At 48.9% G+C, this 23,118-nt stretch overlaps 1 protein-coding gene across 1 annotated transcript in view; it reads right to left on the bottom strand.

The window, feature by feature from the left end:
* CDH22 (cadherin 22, type 2) overlaps positions 1–23,118 on the bottom strand; it is an 84,419-nt gene that overhangs the window by 51,447 nt on the left and 9,854 nt on the right. Inside the window, exons 2-3 of the mRNA XM_006839229.1 lie at positions 19,197–19,491; positions 4,677–4,796 (exon numbers count right to left, since the gene is read on the bottom strand). Coding sequence (XP_006839292.1) covers positions 4,677–4,796; positions 19,197–19,491 — 415 coding nt within the window. The remainder of the gene's footprint in view (positions 1–4,676; positions 4,797–19,196; positions 19,492–23,118) is intronic.

Here is a 23,118-nt window from a genome sequence, read left to right as displayed (position 1 = left end):
CACCACAGGTACCTCTTCTTAAATCTTGGCTTAGGTACCTCATAAATAAGTTCTATGAAGACAGAGATTCCTGCTGGCCTTGGTCATCATCTTAGCTATGGGATCTGGCACACAGTAGGTGCTCAATAAACATTTTGATCCACTGACCTGTCTTCCCTCTCAGCCTGGGTGTAGTTGTTTCTGGCTTCTCTGTTAGACTACAAGTTCTGAGAAGGAAAATCCAGGTCCAGTTCATCATCCTGAGCCTAGGACCTGGCACTTGGAAAGATTCTCCACAAGTGTTAAGGAGCTCTGGTAGCGTAGTGGTTACGAATTGGGCTGCAAACCTCAAGGTCAGCAGTTCGAAACTACCAGCTGTTCCGTGGGAGAAAGATGAAGCTTTCTGCAGAGTCGCTATGAATTGGTTCTGACTCCACGGCATACAGCCCACAAGTGTTAGCTCCGTTCTGTTCCCTCCCGAGAAAACCACCATCTCTGGCCCAGTTGGGAATTTTCAGCGGTGATGTTGAGGTTTCAGAGAGACTCTTGCTATTTGTGCAAGGTAGTGGTAGTCAGGGGTTGGTAATTATAACCTGACCATGGCCTGCCCCCAACTTTGAGCTGTTGTCTTCTATGCCCCTATTAACGCTCCCTCCAAATGCTGCGGAAGACCCCCCTCCCCAAACTTGGAGCCTTTGTGATGTCTCATTAGCCAGCAAATACCATCCCTGTCACCTGTGTGTGTGTGTGTGTGTGTGTGTGTGTGGTGATGGCGGGAACTAGGGAGCTTGCCAGCAGGCCTGGCCTTTAAAACATACAAGTTAATTCCTCCACCGGCACTGGGGCCTCGTGTTGCCCCGCCTCCTCCCTTCCCTCACACCTTCTTCTCAGGCCCCGTTCCGGCTCAGCTCCCTGCTATCTGCACAGCAAGAACAGACTGTACCTCGCAGCAGCTGCTAAATATAGACCCGCGTCAGTGGAATATTCCTGGCCGGGGAATGGAGCTGGGGCTGGGAATGGCACCAGGGTGGCTGCTACAGTGGGACTGCTACAGTAGGCAGGGAGGAAAAATCTGGTCTTTTCTAGAAAATGTCTAAAGGACCCTTTCAGACTGAGAAAGTTTGAGGGACCCTGCTTCTCCAGAGCCCCCAAGAACAAGGACCCCACCTGGACTTCTTTACCTGCCTTGCTTGCTGCTCAACTCGAGGCATCATGGGAACTGTTCCTGTCCTCCCGGACACCCCTGGCCGGCCACTCCTCCTGATTCTCTGTTGTGAGGGCTGTTCTTTCTTGGAACTTGACTTCCCACTTCAGTCTCTCAGAATCCAATTTGTCATCTGCTCATCCCTGCCACCTCCTAAGACTTGGTCCTGACGCTTCCCCTACTTCTGTGTCCTCTGTCTTCCTCCCTCTGAAAGCTGAGCAAGTCTAAGGCCTTCACCTCCGCCTGCTAAATGGATGAAGGCTTCATCATCTCCTTCCGTGATTGACATTTACACATCAAGCACTCTGCTGCCCACTTTCCCCACCTGCTGTCCCCTTGGCCTACAGCGCTCTAACATGAGATCACTATATGGCTCCCACCTTCACTGTGTTCAGGTCTCTGCCCCATTGCCACCACCCCCCGAAAAGCTTGTCCTGAGCTCTTCATCTAAGTCCATCTCCTTACCTTGTTTGATGCTTCCTCCTAGCCCTCATCATCATTTGCCATTAGATTTTATGTCATAGGCTTATTTTCTGCCTCCCTTATTTGAATCACAGTTCCACGAAAGCACGGTGTTTGGTTTCCCACTGCCGTGTCCCCAGGACCTCAAGCAGAGTCAGGCACATTGGAAAACCAGTTGCCATCCAGTTGACTTCAACTCATGGCGACCCCAAATGTGTCACAGGTAGAACTGTGCTCCTTAGAGTTTTCAGTGGCTGATTTTTCAGAAGCAGGTAGCCAGGCCTTTCTTCGGAGGCTCCTCTGGGTGGCTTTGAACCTCCAACCTTTTGGTTAGCGGCTAAGCATGTTAATTAATAGCACTACCCAAGGACTGCAGAGACATAGTAGGCACTCAGTAAATTCTTCTTGAGTAGATGAATGAATTCTCCCATCATCTTCTCACAAAAATCATGTCAGGTAGGTATTATTACTTTTCTTGAGCACGTGGGGAAACCAAAGCCTAGGGCTCCCTAACCATTCTCAGACAGCTAAGCCATACATACAGATGTTCTTGAGATTTCTTCCCTCCTTTTCTCTTCTCACTCTTAAACCCAATATGGTTCAAACTGGATTCTCTAGCTCTACAGCAGATCGTGGGACACATTCCCTAGTTCCTTTGCTCTTTAATCCACATTCCTCCTATTGTTGTAGGTAATGCATGTTCCCACTCCAGTTCCCCAAATTACGAGCCTCCTGGGTTCCTCTCTCAGCTGAGTCAGGTACATTCACCCAGGCCCAGGTCCTACGGATTTGTTCTTTGCAAGATCTCACTGACATCCCCATTCTCCCTCCTCTGCACCCCAGCTAACCCTAACTACCAATCCTTTAAGACCTCTGCCCTGTTAGCTAGAGGAAGCAGGTTAAGGAGCATGGGTGGGTACCAAGAAAGGGCTAAGCTCTTGGTTTCTGCCCTTTGGGACTGTATGGTGGGCATCCTAGGCTCTGGGTCTCCTTGCCTCCAGTTCCTGCCTTGGAGCCACTCTCTTCAGAAGCAGCCCGAGGGATCTTGTTAAAATGAAATCCTGAGCATGTCACTTCCCTGCTTAAAAGCCATCAATGAACACCGTGTTGGGGAGGAGGAGGGGGAACAGGTGCTCTCTCATGTGGCTGGTGGGGGTATAATCTGGCCCATTTGGGCAATAACTATTGAGATTCCAAATGCACATGCTCTTTGACCCAGCTTTCCCACTTCCCGAAAATTATCCTGCAGATACACTCAGACACAGAAAATGATGTATATACGAGGTGATTCATTACAGCATTGTTCCTTGTAGCAAAGATAGGAAACAGCACAAGTGTCCATCAATAGGGGACAGGTGAAATAAATGTTAGAGTATCCATAACAGCAGTTAACTAAAATAATGAGGAAGCTCTTTAGGTTCTGATATGGAATAATCTTCAAGATGTATTGTTAAGTGAAAAAAGGCAAGCAGTGTGTAGAATATGTGTGGATAGCTACCACTCATGTAGAAAAAAAAAAAAAAAAAAGAACAAGTGCATGTACCTATTTTCTTGTACATGCATAGAATATCTTTAGAAAGACATGCAAGAAAATTACATTGGTTGCCTTAGGGACAGACATTGGATGGCTGGGGGATTGGATGGGGTAAAGAATTGTCATTAAATACCCCTTTGGACTCTTGAATTTTGAACACTGAAATACATTATTTTTAAAACCTTAGTATTTTTCCAAGATCTCATAGGATATATACACCAAGTGGCTACCTTTGGAGCTTCAATTACTGGAGGTAGAAAGCATTTTTGTTTTGTGGTTGTTTTTTTTTTTTTTTTTTACAATTTCTTTAATGTTTTCCAAAATGTATTTTGCAAAAAGAGAGAGGGGCGGGGGAAAAGAACACAAAACAAAACAAACACACAAACAAAAACCCAAATCCATTCATGCGCCCTCCCATTGCCCATAGGATAAAATACAAGCGCCTTAGCTTGGTTTAAACTCTACACAGCCAGCCTCTTTCTTTACTTCTCAACAACCGGGAGTTGCTTACAATTCCCCTCATGTCTCAGGCTGTTCTTCCTTCCAGCTTTGCCTGCACCATGCCCTCTGCCTGGAATGCCCTTCTTTACAATCTCAGTCTGGCCAACACCCAGAACCATCCTTTGGAGTTCTTTCTTCTGTTCATGCCTCCAAGAAGCCTTGCATCCTAATCTCCTGTCTGTGTGTCTGTTGTCCCCTGTCCCCAGCGAACTGAGCCCATGAGGACATTTGCTAAGCCTTCTGTGGAGTCTCAAGTCTCATTTCCTGACTCCACCCCTACCCTGTTCCTCCTATATCTAGGGGGGCCATGAGACATCTCCCTGGGAATGGGCAGACACTTCCAGCTGTCTGTTCTCCCTGTCTCTCCCAAGACCCTCCGAAACCTAGTCATAAAACCATGTAAGGGACAGTAGGTGAGGAGGTGGCTCCACTGTTTGGGCTGTTAGGGAAGGGGTTTTAAAAGAAGTTGCTGGTGTCTAACAACAGTCTCTCTCCTCTAACGATGTTTCAGCAGATCCTCATGTGAAACTATGTGAACAGGACTGAAAAGGTGTCCTACACTCAACGCCCGCCTCCCAGGCCAAACTATACTGATGAACCCCCTAGGGCTGTGGGCAGCCCCCCCTCCCCCCCAATTTAGCTCCAAGGACAAATAAAGGCAGCTGGACTCAGACTTCCAAAGTCCTTTAAGGGCGCTCACAACTGCTGTCTCCTGACGTTTTGTCTCTCTGCAAGCCTTACAGATTCCCCTCCCCAAATCATTTTCTGTTCCTCAGTCCTTTCTTTTTCTTGACTGGCTGTCTGTCCCTCTCTCTGACCCTGGCGTCTGCTGGAGCAGGCAAGAGGCCTCTGGGTCTCCAGTCTGCAGCCCCGCCCCCAGCACTGCTTGGAGAGTCTAGACATAGACGGCTGAGTGCAGATGTGGCTATGGTCCTAGGCCCACCCACCTGGCCCCAGTCCTCCCGACAGGCTCTGCCCTCTAGCCCCGCCCCTCACCTGTCTTGGGGTCCACCGTGAAGTGGTGCTCACCATCCAGCACGCTGTACACCAGCCGAGCGCTGCTGCCATATGTGGGATCATCAGCATCTGAAGCCATCACCTGCATCACCGACGTGCCTGGGCCAGGGGGACCAAGCGAGACAGGGGTCATCTGGAGTGGTGCTCTTTGCTTCCACCTCTCCCCACCCAAGGGAAGCTGGGAGAAGCGACCTAGCCCTCTCGGAGTCCCTACCCTGCTCATGAATGAAGTTGAGTGTAGAATCAGAGTCGGATTTCAATCTTGCTTCAGGGGCAGCCTCTTAAATCTGTTTCCTCTTTAGCAAAATGGGGAAGAGCCTTGTCCTTGGCTCATGAGATTGAGGGAACGAATACATTTAAATTCAGGGCGCAGGGTAGCTCAGAGTCGTGTCTCAATAGGTTGTTGATATTGTTGGTGCCGTTGAATCGATTACGACTCGTAGCTATCACATGCGACAGGGTAAAACTGCCCCCAGAGCGTCCCTAGTCTGTAATCTCTTCTGGAACAGATCACCAGTCATTAGCACTACTGGGTGGGTTTGAACTACCACCCTGTGAGTTAGCAGTCAAATCCTTAACTCTTGTGGCCCCAGGGCTCTTTTAATGAGTGGTGGTGGTGGTGGTTGTTAAGTGTGGTCAAGTCAGTTCTGACTCTTAGTGACCCTATATAGAGTTTCTGAGGAGCGTCAGGTGGATTTGAACCACTGACCTTGCAATTCAAACTGACCTTGTAGTCCGGTGCTTATTTTACAGTGCCACACCTATGAGTTTTGTTAACAACCATCATTTCCACTCTGTTACTTAAGATCCTCAAAGTCAAAGTTGGAGGCAGGACAGGAAGCAGGTACCTAACTCCTAGTACCTTTTCACCCCTCTGACTCTTAAAAGCAGTTCACCTTCCCTGGGGCATATATCCCTTCCTGCCCCTGAGGGCCAACAGGGTACCTTGGAAGTTCACAGCCCAGAGTCCCCTGGCCCTGGGGCACCTGGGCAGGAGGACAGCATTTCACTGCTTTCCCTTTGGGAGGTAGATAGCTGTGGGCCTTGGTGCCCTCCTTGCCCCTCCTTCCTGGGTGCCCAGACAGTCACCCCCACCAACTCCTCCTTATGCTCTGCACGTACGCTGCTGGGGAGAGTATAAATTGGATAAAAGTCCATCAAACAGCGGCAATTAAGTTATTGATTTTCGACGCTGCCTCATTAAACTGGGAGCTTCTCTTGGCCTGTCCCAGAGATGGCTCTAATTTGACATCATGTTCAATTTGACGAAAGCAGAGCTTGGGACGTGAGGCTGGACAGGGCAGTGGTGGGCTGGGGGAGGGGTCACATGGAGGGTCTGGCAAAGCTGTCTGGTCCATCTGAATCTTCCCAGAGAAGGGGTGAGCTGGACAGCCAAAGAAGGGGGTCTTGGGGCTCAGGCTGTGGCCCACTGGGGGGATAAGATTTATACCCCACACTTCCAGGGAGATGCCCTCTTCTGGGTGTCCTGCTGGGGGTAGGGTGAGGCCTAGGCCTGCTGAAACTTTGGATGGGGCTCTTTTGGGGTTGGGCTGGGGCTCTCCTGGCTAGCAGGCTGCATGCAGAGAGCTGAGGCCAGTTCACTGCCTGGCTAATAAGGGAGAGTCTGGAAGTGTTACTGCAGCAATTCTGTTAAGCCCAGCCCGCCACCCGCCTCTCCCGCCTCCAGCCTGGGGCCCTCGATCATTCCAGACAGACACATGTATTTATTTTTCACTCTTTTGCATTTCTCATTTCCTTCTCCGGGTCTCCCCTCCCAGCATGTGCTTCCTAAACGGGCCCTGCAATGCGCCTCTCTCTCTGGCAGATTGAGCTTCATATAAGTTACCTGGAGAAGCTAGGAAGAGGTGTGGATAAGCCCCCTCCCTTCTGATGAGCCTCCCCAGGGGTTTTTGACTCAGGGCCAAGAGCATAGTCCTAGCTGCCTCCTGACCATACACAGAGAGGGTTACCCACTGCTGAGCACCCACTACATGCCCCGCTTATGGAGTCCCTTAAATTCATCATCTTGAATCCTCAGAGCATCTCTGAGAGCAAAGTGGGGCCCTCAAAGAAAAAGGTCACAGAGGAAAAGACCTCACCCAGGCACTCAGTGAGAAAGTGGTGAGGTTCGAACCCAGGACTCACTGACGACAAAGTTCTTCTGGGTGTTGGTCTCAGCGTAGGCAGTGACTCTGGGGATGGGGACGGGGGGAGGGGCGGGGAGCCTGGTGGCCTGATGGCTCTGCTACTTAGTAGCAGTTTGACCTTGGGCATGCCAAAGGCTCCTCTGTGCCTCAGTGTTCTCATTTATAAAATGGAGAAAAGTACTATCAAACTCCTGGGAGTGTTGTGAGAATTCAAATAGATTTCCATGTTCAGTACCAAGGCCAGTGCCTGTCTCCTGAGCACTCAATAATGCAAGTTGTGGTTGTCATCTCAGGAGGCACTGCATCGCATTATACAGTGGTACAACCACGCCTCCCTCACAGAGGTATTGAAATGGGAGACGATGTACAAAGCATTAAGTGCATGGGGGGTACTCAATGAATAGCGGCTGTTGTAACTGTTAAGAGAGAGGGTCTCCCTGACACTCCCCCAGCCTGTCTCCCCCATCTCCTAGGCAAGGCTGGCTTGAATGACTCCCTGGGGACACAGCAGAGCTCACTCTCTCTCTCTTCCTGGCTGCATCCCAGGGACTCCCGCAGGGATGATGGAATCATTTCCTCAATCCAGGATTCTTTATTGCAGCCATTACAGTTAATACCTACACCTGGGAATGGCGAAGGGTCAGTGATTCACCACCAGCGCCCCAGGCCCCAGGGGAATGACTTCCTGAGGCCACACAACCCTCCTACCACCTTCACAAAGCAGCAGCTCCCCATGGCAGACCAAAAGTGCCAGACTTGTGGCTGCTCTGAGGCCACCTCAGGGGTCACCTCCCTGGGTTCAGCAGTTGACATGTTGCAATGGACCACTGTGCCCAGTCTCTCCCCTCCATGATGTAGAGGCAGCGGTGTGCTGGAAAATGTTTAATCATTGGCTCTAGGGGTCAGGAATCCCTGCTTTGTAATGTTTGATGATTTCTATGGTGTAAATGTTCCACCACAGACGCTTTCAGGCTAGCAATGGGACATCGCCTGGCTCAGAAAACTCCTAAAATCAATATTGGGGTCTCGTGAGCTTGGTTCCAAGCCGGCTCCAGCAACACCACTGCATCTTCTCCACTTAATAGCTGAGGAAACTGTTAAGCACTGTCAAGTGTGAAATATGAATTCATAATGAATCCCATTATAATTATATATCATTATTCAATAATAATGATAATGATGATGTTGTTGTTAGCTGTCATGGCATCGGCCCCTGAGTCACTCTGCACAACAGAATGAAACACTGTCCAGTCCTGAGCCATCCCCATGATTAGATCCAACTGCTGTGATCCATAAGGTTTTCAGAAGCAGATGGCCAGGCTTTTCTTCCTAGTCTTTCTTAGCCTGCAAGTTCTGCTGAGACCTGCCCAACATCTTAGCAACATGCAAGACCCCAGTGGCAGGTGGTGGTGACTGTGTCTGAGGCATGTTGGTTGGGAATTGAACTTGGGGTTCCCGCAGGGAAGGTGAGAATTCTACCTCAATGCCTCACCAATGATAGTGGTTGTTACCATATATTGAATTACTACTTCATGCTAGATACAATGATAAGCCCTTTGTATATATGATCTCATGGGATTTATGCAATAACGTCTTGAACTAAACTTTATTAAAATGTCTACAGATGAGGAAATGAAGGTTGAGTGATGGTAAGCAACAAGTTCAACTAGCCAGGGAGTAGGAGAGTCAGGATTCAAACTCAGCCTTGTCTGATGTCAAAACCCACTGTATCCTGCCTTAGAGGTGGGAGGAGAGAATGGATAGCGGAAATAGATGGGCGAGTGAGAGACAAGTACCAGAGAAAGGAGGAGGGGGCAAGAGGAGGGAAAAGAAAAGGAGCTAGGTTCAGGGCCTTCCCTCAGGACAACCAGGTTCAAGTCAAAACTACAGGACTAGGACTGGCTGGGAGGAGCTATTCTCCGTCTGTGGTGCTGAAACCCAGCTTCTAATCTTGGGGTTAAGGGTCTGAGAGGTCCTGGAATAGGAGGGGCTGTCCAACTGATCCCTGGGTAAATAGGATCTCATGGCCCAGGGAACCATCTAGAATAGTGCTGGCAAAACTTGTCCTTGGAAAACCTAAAAATGAATGCTTCTCAACCTGGCTGCACAGTAGAATCTCCTGAGAGCTTTAAAATAAAACATGCTGAGTCCTACCCCAAGCTGATGAGACAGGACTCTTTGGAGTTGGAAAAAAGTATTTTTACAAGCTCCGAACATCTTGAAGTCCTAGTGTGGCGCTGTACGATAAGCACTGGGCTGCTAACTGTAAGGTCAGTGGTTCAAACCCACCAGCTGTTCCTCAGATACCCTCTACAGGGTCGTTATGAATCAGCACCGACTCGATGGCCCCACCACCACCATGGCAGGATGAGTCTAAGTTCATCCCAGACTGAGAACTGCTGTTCTAGACTCACCCCCTTATTGGACTGAGTCACCCAGGGGCTTGTGACCTTCCCAAGGTCACATCATAAGTGGTGGGAAAGAGTCCAGCCCAGATCTGTGTAGCTCTCATGCCACCCTCTCAGACTCCCCGTGCCTCTACTGTGTCTAATACCCAGGAGGAAGCAAGAAGGATGACTCAGCCCACAAGTCAGCTGTCGGTCGTCCTCACAGGTAAAATCACGAGTCAGGCACTCCTAAGAGCAGTCAGACCTCCGTGGACACGGAATGGATTTGGCACCAGAGTCCTGGGTTCAAATCCCACAGCATCCTCACTGTGTGCCTTGCACCAAGCCTTTCTCTCACCTGCAGTATTAGAGGGGCCCACTCTGCTCTGAGGGTTAGCGATGAGGGATTTCATGGGCTGGTGAAGCTGGGTATTTCTGTATCTCTCTTTATGGTCAGGAGACACCTGGGGCTGTGCCGCTGGCCCAGGCTAGGAGGTATCAACATCAGGAGGGAGGAAACTTGTCTGTTCATGTCTCATTTCTGGTTTACCTGGGAGGCTCTAACAAGATTTGTCATGAAGCCAAAACTGGAACCCAAATCTTCCTTCTTCGGACAGAATTCTTTTCTTCTCCCTTAGCTCTTACTATTTGTGAGGTGCAATTGCACCCCAAACTCAGAATCCTGCACCAATGGCTCAGGGACTGAGGACATACATTCCCATTCCAGCCCTGGTCTTGGTTCCCATCACTCTTTCCCTGACCTGTCTGGCCTCAGTTCCCCTTCTGTAAAATAGAGATAACACTGTATCCCTCCCGTCTCCCCGGGTTGTGGGAGACCACTTTCTGAGTTAGAAGAGATGAAGCACTCTAGAAAAGAACAGAGTCCTCAAATGAGGTGACCAAGTGTCATGATTCTGTAGATGTTTGTAATTATCATCATCCGCCTCTTCCCTCTTTCCCACCGCTGCCCTGCTGGGTCCGGGGAAACCCTCGGCTCACATTTACCTTCTCAAACATTTATAAAAAATGAGTCCCACTCCCTGCTGCTGCCAGAACTGTGCAGAATGCTTTCTATTAAAAATTAAAAACCACTTGTCGATTCCCCCGGAACGCTCAGATTACACAGGAAACAAGGCTCCTCTCAAGCCCCCACTACCACCACCCCCCTCCTCTAGCTCCTGCTTGGATCATCACTTATAACACCGACTCACTGGGCTGGCCTTGACCCCGCTTCTGACTACCCAGTGATGGTGGGGGGGTCTAATGTAGATGAATGATGCTTTGGAGACAGGGAGGAGGCTGAGGTCACAGGCAAGAGGGATGGGGGCAGAGCCAGAGACAAGAGACAGAGAAAGTGGTACAGAGAGATGGGGAAAGAAAATAGGTCACAGACAGTGAAATGAGGGACAGGAACGAGGGACAGAGAGAAAGAAGGACAGAGACAAAAAGATGAGGGTCAGAGTGACAGAGACATGTAGAGACAGTGGGAATGTGGGACAGACCTTGAGACAGATGGAAAGAGACAGAAATACAAAGATAAAGTAGGAAAGTAGAGATACATAGAAACGGAGAGGGAAAGCAACAGAGATGATACAAAACTCAGAGAAAGAGAGACCTGGAGAAGAGTTGAGAAGAAAGCCATGTTTGGCCAATGGGATGGAGGCTGCTCACATTGCAAACACTTAGCTCTCTAGTCTCCAGGCAATGCTAGAACACCCTCCCCTCACTCTTCATTCCTTCTAGTCTCCACACTGGATTCACCCCTCCAGGCAACACTAGAGTGTGTTGTTATTGTTAAGTGCTGTCAAGTCAGTTCTGACTTATAGCCACCCTTTATTGGGCTTTTCTGAGGAGCAATTGGTGGCTTTAGCAGTCCAGTGCTTATCTTACAACACCACACCCACACCAGGACTCCAGAGAGTGTGTGTGTGTTGTTAAGTGCTGTGACTTGGTTCTGACTCATAGCAATCCTGTATGGGTTTCCAAGGAGTGGCTGGTGGGTTTAAACTGCTGCCCTGGCAGTCAACATTCCAGCGCTTATCCTACAGTGCCACACCAGGACTTTAGTATGTCCCTCTAAGAGCAAGGACTCGCCTACCACCACAAACTGATATCCTACAGTGCCACACCAGGATTTCAGTATGTCCGTCTAAGAGCAAGGACTCTCCTACCTCCACAAACTGAGACCCACAGCTCTTTGGTCTGCTCAACCCTCACGTGAAGCCTGGGTTAAATCTGGTGACCTGCTGGTGACAAAGTGCCTACAATAGTATCCCTCCACCAGGTGCAGACAGTAACTCTTTTTTTTTTTTTGTAATTTTGTCCTATTTATTCATCCAATAACTAAAGAGCACCTACTATGTATAAGACATTTGAGGGCAGGATGGTGGCTGCACCTTTATACCCCGGGGCCAGGTAGACATAGTGCTAGGCAGAGTGAAAGACACTCAGGTGTGCTGAATGAGTTACTGATGACAAAGACAAAGGGCAGCATGAGTATACTCCTTTTTACCCAGAGTACCCTGGGGCCCTCTCCTAAGGGTCAGGGCCTCTGCTCCTCTCTGCCACTTCTTCCCAGCAGAAGCCTCTTCTCCTGTTCCCCCAAGCTGGGTGGTGAGAGCCAGTGCCGTTGCTAGGCAAGGAGATATTGCACATATAGATCTTCCTGGACTTTAATTAAAAACATCTTTAGAAGTTGTCTCTGCAGAGGCCAGCGATTGATTCCTGGTTTGGGCCTGAGGGCTGCTGAGCCATACTCTCTCTGGCTGAAGACGGGACAATTGGAGGCTCCCCATCTCATATGAGGCCCTGGGGGCACACATTGCCTCTTGCTTTTCCCTTTCCTTTCTGCCCTCTGCCCCCTCCCAACCACTGAATTTGGGAATCAGTGCACTCTTCCAATGTTATTCCTTTTGTTCTCTTTGAGCCTCAGTTTCCCTAGTTATAAAATGGGGGTGTCAAGACGCATTCCAGGGGAGTGCCTGGAAAGATGAGATGAGATTAGGGTTTGTGTGAGTGCTCTGCAAGCTGTAAAGTCCTGTGTGAACTAAATCAATGGCCGTGACTACATCACCCAAGGAGCTCTGGTAGCATAGTGGTTACAAACCGGGCTGCGAACCTCAGGGTCAGCAGTTCGAAACTACCAGCTGTTCCATGGGAGGAAGAGGAGGCTTTCTGCTCCCGTAAAGATTTACAGCCTCGGAAACCCTGTACAGGGTCACTATGAGTCGGAACCGACTCACGGCACATAACAACATCACCCAGCCTCTGGTTCGAGGTTCTGGGTCTGTTTCTGGCTGTGGAACTGTAGGTAACTCACTCTCTCTTTGCATTTATTTCCTCATTGGTAAAATGAGAACAGTAATACCTGCCCTGCGTATTCCCCAGGATTGTGAGAATAAAGGGAAATAGCTCTGAAAGTAGTGTTGGCTGATAGCTATTATTAAGTGAATGTCCCAAGAAGTGCAGGCTGCACTACAAAACAGTCTTTCCCGTCTATTAAAGATGCTGCTCACAGAGGAATTGGAATACATGGCAAAATGGCTGCGGCAGGGCTACCGTGAGCCCCAAACCCATAGTCCAGCAATGCCAATTCCATGGCATATGCGCCACCACATTCACCTCCTTTTTCTCACAAGCAGACATCACTAATCGATTGTGACATTCTTTTCTGCTGAGGCTGAATGAGGCCTCAGACGCCTTCTTAACACAGCCCTGCAGTCAGAATCAATTAATTAAAGTTGGCACAGAGATGAAACTGATCTGCTACCACTCTGAGGTTACAGTCATGTCTTGTTCATCTTGGCATCCCCCCCTTAGCATAGTGGTTACTAACTCCTCGAGGTCAGGAGTTCGAAACTACCAGCCATTCTGCCAGAGAAAGATGAGGATTTCTGCTCCTGTAAACATTTACAGAAGGAGCTCTGGTAGTGTAGTGCTTACGAATCTGGTTGCTAAACCTCAGGGTCAGCAGTTTGAAACTACGTGCTGTTCTGCAGGAGAAAGATGAGGCTTTCTGTTCCCGTAAAGATTTACAGCCTCTGAAACCCTGTACAGGGTCGCTATGGGTCGGAACCGACTCCACAGCACATAACCACCACCACACCTCACAAAGTGCTACCTACATTGTAGGCATGCTTATTGACTGAATGAATACATGTTTATTGACTGAAATCAACTATGTGCTTCTTTCTCTGCATTCTCCTGGAGCCCTGGTGTGGCACTGTGGGATAAAGCACTGAACAGCAAGGTCGGTGGTTCAAACTCACCAGCTGTTCCTTGGAAACCCTATACAGGGTTGCTATGAGTCAGAATCAACTGGATGGCGCTTAACAACAACAACAAGTGGCAGTTTAGTAGTAGAATCATCTCCTTCCATGTGGGAATCCTGGGGTCCATTTCTAGAACATGTACCTCACATACAGCCACTGTCAGTGGTGGTTCTGTGTTATCTGATACTGAACACGTTTCAGTGGAACTTCCAAACTAAGACAAACTAGGTAGAAAGACCTGGTGATCCACATCCAACAATCAGCCAATGAGAACTTTGCGGAGCACAATGTTGTTGTTGTTAAGTGCCGTGGAGTCGGTTCCGACTCATAGCGAGCCTGTACAGGGTTTCCGAGGCTGTAAATCTTTACGGGAGCAGAAAGTCTCATCTTTCTCCCGCGGAACCGCTGGTAGTTTCGAACTGATGACCCTGAGGTTAGCAGCCCGATTCGTAACCACTATGCTACCAGAATGGTCTGATCTAAACCAACCATGAAGATGACACCGGATTGACAGCATTTCTTTCTTTTGTGCCCAGGACTGCTATGAGTCAGGAGCTGACCTCACGGCAGCTAACAATAACTTATTTTTCTATCCCTGTGGGGCTGCAGATAAAGCAGGTGCAAATAGATGTTTGCTAAATTGGGTGACTCATCTTGGTCACCCCTACAGCGCCAAGTACACTGTAGACCTCGTATATAATGGGTGCTAATAAACATTTGCGGATTTAATTCAATTACTTATCTTTACATTCCCTGCAGTGCCTAGAGAAAAGCTGTGGCTAATAAAATGCATGTTGAATTGAACTTCTTGTTTCTATATCCTTAACACTGCCACATCTAGTGTCTTGTATGTAGTTGGCATTAGTAAGTGGGTGGTGTTGAACTGGGTATGGGAGACCTCTGAAATCTTCTCACTGTTCACTGGTCAGGTCATGACACCCCAGGAGAAAGTTCTGGTTTCTCTGAACTGAGGAATCCAACTCTTCTCTAGCAAAACTCACTCTCTTGGCAAACTGATCCAACCTCTAATTTTAAATTCCCTCTCTCTTTCTGAAGACTTCCAAAGTTGTATCTCTAACTCCTGACCTCTAGACTCATGGATCTAACTGTTCCTTTGACATCACCACTTGAATTTCCAGTAGAGGTCTCAATATTAACATGTTCAATACAGAATGTGTCATTGTGTGCTGCAAACCTGCTCCTCTCGATGCATCCTGGTCCCAGGAATAGCAGCTCCATTCAGCCAATTGTTCAGGCCAAGAACCTCAACATCATTCATGGTTCTTCTCGCTCTCTCTCATTCCTTATAATTCCTCACAAATGGTTGGCTATTCCTTCAGAGTACATTCAGAATCCCAAACTTCTCATCTACTACTCTCGTCTAAGTCCCAACCACTTTTTGCCTGAATATTTGCAGTTGCTTCCTCACTGATTTCCCTATTTCCGAACAAGCCCTCTGGAGCCCTGGTGTGGCACTGTGGGTTAATGTGCCAGACTGCAAAGCCGTTTGAACTGCAAGGTCAGTAGTTCAAGTTCACCAGCTTCTCCTCGGAAACCCTATACAGGGTCGCTATGGGTCAGAATCAACTCTACAGCACTTAACAACAACAACAACAACAAACAAGCCCTCTAGAGTTGGTTTTCAACATGGCAGCCAACAATTCATTATTTTAAAATACAGGTTGGAATATGCCACTCCTCTGCTTCCTTTCTCACTCAGCACAACTAGAGACCCTGATCGCATGAGATACTCTCCCCTTCATTTACTGGCCTTCACACTATTCTTCAAACAGCACACACACATGCTGCCTCAGGATCTTTGCACCTGCCTTGTAGCCTCTGTCTAGAACACTCTTCTGGCTTAGTGGTTCCCCAAGTGCAGTCTCCAGACCAGCAGCATCAGCATCCTCTGGGAACATGTTAGAAATGCAGACTCCCGGGCATGGAATCATAAATTCTGGGGCAGTGTCTAGCAATCTGTGCTGTGGGCTCTCCAGGTAGACCAGGCACACAATAAAGTTAGAAAACCATTGTTTTAGACAGTTCCTTAGTTTGCTCCCTCAGTTTCTTCGGATCTTTGTTCAAAAGTCCTCACAAAGAGAGGTCACCCTTGGCCATTATCCCTAAAATAGCACTCTCTCAGTACCATCCAGATTCCCTTAGCCTTCATAGCACGTACACTATTGGCTTATTATATGAGGGGTCTTCAAAAGTCCATAGAAAAATGGAATGAAAAGATAATGGAATGAACCTTCTGAAGTCCCCTCATCTATTTGCAACAGAGTCCTGGTGTGGTGCTGTGGATTAATGCACTGGACTGCAAAGTCGGTTTGAACTGCAAGGCACATAGTAGGCACTCAATAAACACTGGCTGGATGCATGAGACCCCTCAATGCTCAGAGGGGAAGCTGGGTTCCGGAGAGGGGTGGGGACTTGTCCAAGGTCGCACAGGGAGTAGGCATCAGGACTGTTGGCTCCCGGAGCTGCTTCTTGCACTTGGTTCAGATGAGTTGCTTGCCCCGCCTCAGAAGCGTGGCTCATCAGAGCCCCCGGCACACTTCCCTTCCCTTTTAAGCTCTGAGTGGTTTAATTTTCGAGCACTGCCGCCTTTCATGTCCCAAGCTGCGTCCCTGCTCCCCTCTGATCTCTGAAGCTGCTCAGGCCCCCTTGCTGCTTGTCGGCCCCGCCCTCCCCAGCTCCGATCAGGAGGCTCCGTAATTGTGACTGATTTTCAAAGCTGCCTGGAGTATCCACAAGCACCCTGATGTCGGATTTGCTTCCCCTTCAAAAAGTTGCTCAAATGAAATAAACTAATTTAATTTCTGCTTCTGCCCTCCTACTCCTAGGCTCCTTGCTTGGCCCAATTGAGTCCCTCTGTCTGACATTTTCCTGAGTGGAAGTGAGGGTCAGTGGACTGGGAGAGGGAAGGGAGACACGGCTGGATCTGCAAGGAGAGGGCGCTGGCTCTGCCTCCCACTCTCTGTGAGGCCTTCTCTTGGCTTTTGGTTTTTTCATCTGTGAAAGCAAGCGTCTGGACAGTCTAGGAGTCGAGCCCAGAGAGTTGCTCAATCATGGACTCCCTTTGTGGCTGTGGGCCTCAGTGTTCCCATCTTCTCAATGGGGATGCTAACATCAGTTCTGTGCACCTCTCAGAATTGACATGAGAATGAGGTATGATAGATGAGCCCCCAACGTAGACATAGGGAGCTATGCCTCCACTTGGCACCTGACCCCTGAGTCACATCCATTTTTCATCCTGCAGAAAGAACTTTCTAGAATGCAGGTCGGCTCATGGCACTTGCTTGCTTATGCCTTTCCCAGGCTATCTGCTTCCCTCAAGACCATCAGACATTGCTCCTGTCGCCTTCTCCAGCCTCATCTCTCACCACCTTTCTGGCCTTTCCCCCTCTTCCCCTCAAAAACAATAAGGTCAGTGTTGGGTGAAGGGAGACTGGGTTATCTTCTTGGGCCAGAGTTTGAATCAGCAGGTGGGGGTTGCTGGACATGGACGTGGAACTGCCTTTGACTTGTGGTGTGACCTTGGACAAGCCACTGCCTCCCTCCCTCCCCCGACCCTAGCTGAGCCTTAGTTTCTCCACTTGCAAAATTGATTTCTAAGTTCACATTGGCCTCTGAAAATCCATTAATCTCTGCCACTGAAAATTTCCAAACTTAACTCTGTAGCCAGACCTCTCCCCTGAACCTACAGAACCAGCTACCTTTTTCAAGATCTTTGCTCGGCTACTTAGTGTTTCTAACTTAGCATGTCAGAATCCAAACTCTTCATTCCCCCCAACTGTTTCCCCTATCTCAGCAAATGGAAATGCCATCTAGTTAATTGCTTGGGTCAAATTCACCTGACAGCCATCCTTGAATTTTCTTTCTCTCGCACCCTACTTTCAATCCATTAGCAAACGCTTTCAGCTCTACCTTCAAAATATATCCCAAGTTGACCTCTTTCCAACACCTCTACTGATACCACCCTGTGTTCCAGCCACCACTATTTCCTGCCCACATGAATGCAGTATCTTCCTCAGTGGGCGACCTGCCTTGCCCTGCCCTTAGCCCCTCCCCCAGTCTACTCTTTATAGAACAGCCATGGGACCCTGGGAAAGCTAAGCCCGATCCTGTCACTCCTCTGCACCAAACCCTCCACTGACTTCGCTCCGCATAAGAAGTACAGTCAGTGGCTTTGGTCTGCATGGCTGCATGCTCTGGTCGGCTCACCACTTTCCTCCTCACTTGCTCTGCTCCAGCCACTGGTCCTCCAAATTCCTTAAGGGAATTCAACCTCAGGGCCTTTACACGAACTGCTTCCTCTTCCCCAGGGGCCCACGCCTTCACTTTCTTCAAGTTTCTTTTTCAATGTCACCTCCTCAAAGAGGCCTTCCTGGACCAGGAATACATTTGTTTACTTGCCTACGCCTGTCTTCCCCATCTAGGATGCACCCCCGACAAGAGCAGAGAATCTTGTCTGCCTGTTCACTGCTGTGTCCCCAGGGCCTCGAGCAATGTGTTACACATAGAAGGTTATCAACAAATATGTGAGGACAAATGAGCACAGACACATGGCGTGTCACGTGCACACACAGGCCTTAAAGTGGCATTCAGCTAGCCATGAAGTGCACATCTACAGATGCGTGTGCACACGGGTACCAGGCACACACATGTAAATGCATCTGAACATGTGAGTGCACGTGGACATCTAGCACACATGTGGATGCATGTGTAGCTTGTATACCAGACTGCCCCCATCACTGCTCCTACCCTTCTCCCAACCCCTTGTGCCCACCGCTCTCTGGTGACTTCCTCCTTCCTCATCACTGCTGGTACTCTCCAATCTGACAGATTTGGTCAGTCTGGAGGGGCTGGGACTGTGTCCTCCCTCAAGAACTCAAACAGCCCTGGCCTCTGACAGGGAGGGAGTCAGGGAGTGTGGTCTAGGACCCAGGGTCCAGAGTGTGGACAACTTAGGTGAGCACTTAGGTGGGGAAGATGGGAGCGACTGCCTTGGGCCTCTCAGCCCCTGACTGCAGCTTCCACAGAGGCTTCAGGGGCCCAGGCTAGGTGGGGTCCCACTGTGGGAGACCCTTCGTCTCACTCCCCCATGCTGTGTGAATGTGAATTTCTGAGTCTGGCTGTGTCTGAGGTCTTCTAGTAGATGCATGTTTGGGAGTGTGTTCCTCATGTTTTTCTACATGTGAATGGTGTGTGTGCAGTGCCCCGGGGTGTCTGCAGCCTTGCCCGAGTGTGTGATTGGCTGGTTCTGTGTGCACCTGTGTTGTAAGTCTTGTTGTGTTGTGGCTACCTTGTGAGCAGTGAACAAAGGTGTAGGGATGCCGGTGTACCTGGGGGCTGCTTTGCCCATTGTGCGGATGCATGGAGCTGTGCACATGGGTGGTGTGGACACAGGTGAACGAACGGGTTATCTTGGTTGTGGCAGGTGTCTGTGTGTGCAGACAGGAGGACTATGCCTGAGTGTGTGGATGGGTCTGTGTGGGGGTCATGTCCACATGTGTGACTGAGTCCTGTGTTGGCTTTGCTCAGGTGTGCAGCTGTGTCTGTGTACATGACAGTGTCTGGGAGATAGCTTTTGCTCACACCTGTGCCCTCTGGCATCCCAGCAGTTTCTGCCTCTTCTGTCTCTGGCAGGTGATCCCCCTGGCTCACCCCCATCCCTGGAGCGGAGCTCACCTGTAGGGGAGAGCTCGGCCACACTGCCGATGTAGGGGCCATGCAGGAAGCGGGGCTCACTGTCGTTGATGTCCTGCACCTTGATAATGAACTCAGACTCCGGCTCCAGCAGGCGGTTGGTGGCACGGTCCCGGGCCTGGGCGCGCAGTGTATAGAAGGTCTTCTGCTCACGGTCCAGGCGCTCCATGGCATGGATGTCCCCTGTTAGTTCATCAATCAAGAAGATGGTGCCGGCACCCTCGCCTGAGATGGTGTATTTGATAGCGCCGTCACCCTCATCTGAGTCTGAGTGGATCTGGGGGCAGAAGGAAGGCGGGGCAGAGGTTGGGGTGGAGGCTCCTTTCGGCCTCCTCTAGGTCCCACTCAGGCCTGGTCCTTAAGGTCCACCTGCGTCTTTGGTGAGGACATGAAGGCCCAGGAAGCCACACCTCATTCACCCTAGTCTAGGCCACACTATGTCCCACCTTGGCCCCAAACCTGCCTTCCCCTCTAGACCAGACCCATCAGCCTAAGAATCGGATTCTAACAGCCCTCCCTTGTTTGTAGCCCTTCCATAACTCCCCATTGCTCTCACAAAGGAGTTCAAGGTTCACTGCACCTTTGTACTTCTCAGCACTAGGATCCCTGGGGCTCCTGCTTTGAGCTCCTTAGATTCTACTCATCCTGTCAGGCTCAGCTCAAATGCCACCTCTTCCAGGAAGCTTTACAAGATTCCCCTCTGTCCCCACCCCCACTTCCCACCCTGACCTCGCTAACGTAGTAATGAAGTCATCATTGCTTTGCTCAGCTCTGTAAGACTGTTGTAACCAGCACTTTCCAAATTGCTATGTGCAAACAAATCACCAAGGAGCTTGTTAGAATGCAGGCTAAGAAGCTCTGATAGTGGGGTGGCAGTTCATACCCATCAGTTGCTTCGCAGAAGAAAGAAGAAACTGTACAATCCCATGAAGATTTACAGTCTTGGAAACTCAGAGTCATTGAGTCAGAATGAATTGACTTGATGGCAGTAGGGATGTTGGTTTTTTAGGGGGATCAGGGGCTAGGTCTGGGGTGGGGCCTGAAGTGGTTTTTGGGTTTTGCCTGGTGTGGCGTCTTAGGATAAGCACTCGACCTCAAGGATGGTTTGAACTGCAAGGTTGGTAGTTCAAACTCACCAGCTGCTCCTCAGAAACCCTATACAGGGTCACTAGGAGTCGGAACCCACTTAACAGCACTTACCAACAACATTTTAAAGGTCCTGGTGGCACAATGGTTAAACACTCAACGGCTAACCAAAAGGTTGGGCAATTCAAACTCTATGCGAGGAAGACCTGGCAATGTGCTCACACAAAGATTGTTGTTGTTAAGTGCTGTCAGTTCATTCCAACTCACAGCAACCCTGTATAGGTTTTCCAAGGAGTGACTGGTGGGTTTGAACCCCCTACCTTGTAGTTAGCAGTCCAGTGCTTATCCTACAGCGCCATTCCAGGACTCCACATATTCTGTTGTTTTTGCTGTTACCTGTCACTGAGTTTGTTCCCACTCATAGCGATCCTGTATAGGGTTTCCAAGGAGTGACTGGTGGGTGAGCTTGAACCATCGACCTTGCAGTTCAAACCGACCTTGCAGTCCAGGACATTAACCAGCCTAGAAAATCCAGTGGAGCAATTCTACTCTGTCCAATGGGATTGTTATGAATAGGAACTGACTCAATGGTACACAAGAAGAAGGCACTTTCTGGAGTTCCTGGGTGGTGTAAATGGCTGGTATATTCAGCTGCGAACCCGAAGGTTGACAGTTCGAGTCCATCCAGAGGTACCTTGGAAGAAAGTTCTAGCAATCTAGTTCAGAAAAATTAGCTATTATAAACCCTATGGAACACAGTCCTACCTTGCCATGGCTTCTGTGAGTCAAAGTTGACTCCAAAGCAACGGATGGCCATACAAGCTTTCAAACTGTTGGTCTGCAGACCTCCCTTTGACTTACAGGCCTTTCTGGAGTCTTGGAGGTCGGAGGGACCCAAAATGATTACTTTGAGATAGTCTTTAAACCCTAAACCAAAGATAGCCCCTGAAGCCTTCTTAAATCCAACAACAGTTTAGTTTAACTAATAAAGGGTGTGTGCTCTGAACACTGTGCTCGTTTAAAAACTCTCGGCTAGGCTATCTATGTGGGATCCAGCTGGCAACAGCAACTCGGAGGATTAGACAGGAGCCTTAATGGGCAGAGAGCGTATGCTAATGGAGAGAAACAATTTGGAAAAGGAGGGTGTGGTGGCAGGCACAATTTGAAGACTGTTAATCAATGTCAATGATTGTATATGCAGAAATTGTCGTTTTGGTGTAACAAAATGTTTAAATGCTGGACTATCAGTCAAAAGATCGACAGTCTGAACCTGCCCAGAGGTGACCTCAAGTCTGAATTTACAAAGTTCACACCTTGAACACTCTATGGAACGCTTCTACTCTGCACACGAGGTTGCTGTGAGATGGAATTAACATGACAACTAACAACAGCAACATGTATGAATAGATCTATCTTCTGACCACATAAAGAATGCCAGAAACCAGTTTCACCAGTGTTCCTCCAACAAAAATAAAATAGACCAGTGACATAGAGGATTGGGAAATCTAGCAGGGAGTGGAAGAATGGAGACGTGGAGACAAGGAAACGTTGCACAGAGTTAGAGTCCATGATATGATCCAGGAGAAATACTCTGAGTGTGTATGTACTTTAAACATTGTTCATGGCCTTTGTGTGTGTGAGAATACCTCAAGCATTTCACTTATGTGCATGTCTTACAGATTCTATGGTCAGTTTCAAATCTCTGCAATGCACATTTAAACCCAATAAAAAAGGTAAGGATTAAAAAAAGAGGATAGTGATTAATCTGTACATGTGAATGAAAACTGCCTGGTGTGAAAAATAAATAAATAAGGGGGAAAAAATGTTGCAAGAGCAAGGTCTGTTTGTTGGAGGGGCCGGCCTGGCTCCACAGTCTGGGAGGAGTCCAGGAAGGGGTTAGCCTTGGCTCCACCATCTCCCCATGGCCTTGCAGACGTCACTGTGTCTCTGGGCCCTAGTTAATGTTATCTCCAACATGGGACTCCTCCTCTTGGTGGTGAGCAGTTAATGGAATTAGAGTTTGCATGAGGTCCTATCCCCTACTTGGTCAAAGGTAACATTTAAAAAACACCAGGGCATTAATCACAGAAAGTTCTGCAGTCTGGCCAGGCAGGGACTCTTTGGTGGTGCCCAAGGAGCTGAATGCTAGGGTGAGAAAGAGGAGAGGGATTATTTATCAAAGGCATGGAGGGTTTTTACTACTTTAACAACCAGTACAATCAGATCAGTGTATTAGCTGAAAATCAGCCTTGCCTGAGGCATACTAAGTGTCCAATAAATGGTAGCCATTGTTATTATTATATTATTACTAAATGTGAGCTATACATAACTGGGCTTCAATCCAGGTCCCAGACGTTTCGCACTGCACTCAGATCTTTTGGACAAGGAATCAACAAGGAGGCTGTTTCCCCAAACAATAATACCCAAGTCTGTGTTCTCTGTTGTCCAAGCCTCCAAGGCAGCCCTGAACATAGGAAAATTCATTCAAAAGTGACCTTGGGAAGATCCTTGGTCCTCAATAAGTTTCCGGGGAGATGGGGCATGAACGAGACAATCTCTAAGGGTTCTTTGGGGCTAGGACTCAGCACTCTTGGCCCCTTCAACACAGGAACAGGTGGCTATGAAGCCATTACAAGGAGGGATACAAACCCACCCTCTGCCATGCAGGAGGAGCTTGGGTATAAATTCTGCTGGTGGAACTTGGTGTCTGAAAGGTGGATTATAGAAGTGCCATTTGGAAGATTGAATGGCCCATAAACATTTTCATATTTCATTAGCCGATTAATGGGCATCTCTCTCTTTTTGGCGAGTCTGCTGA

This window comes from Chrysochloris asiatica, unplaced genomic scaffold (genome assembly GCF_000296735.1).
Source record: "Chrysochloris asiatica unplaced genomic scaffold, ChrAsi1.0 scaffold00023, whole genome shotgun sequence".
Taxonomy (NCBI): Eukaryota; Metazoa; Chordata; class Mammalia; order Afrosoricida; family Chrysochloridae; genus Chrysochloris; species Chrysochloris asiatica.
Note: the sequence above shows the minus strand (reverse complement) of the source record. Positions and strands in the feature narration are given on the sequence as shown.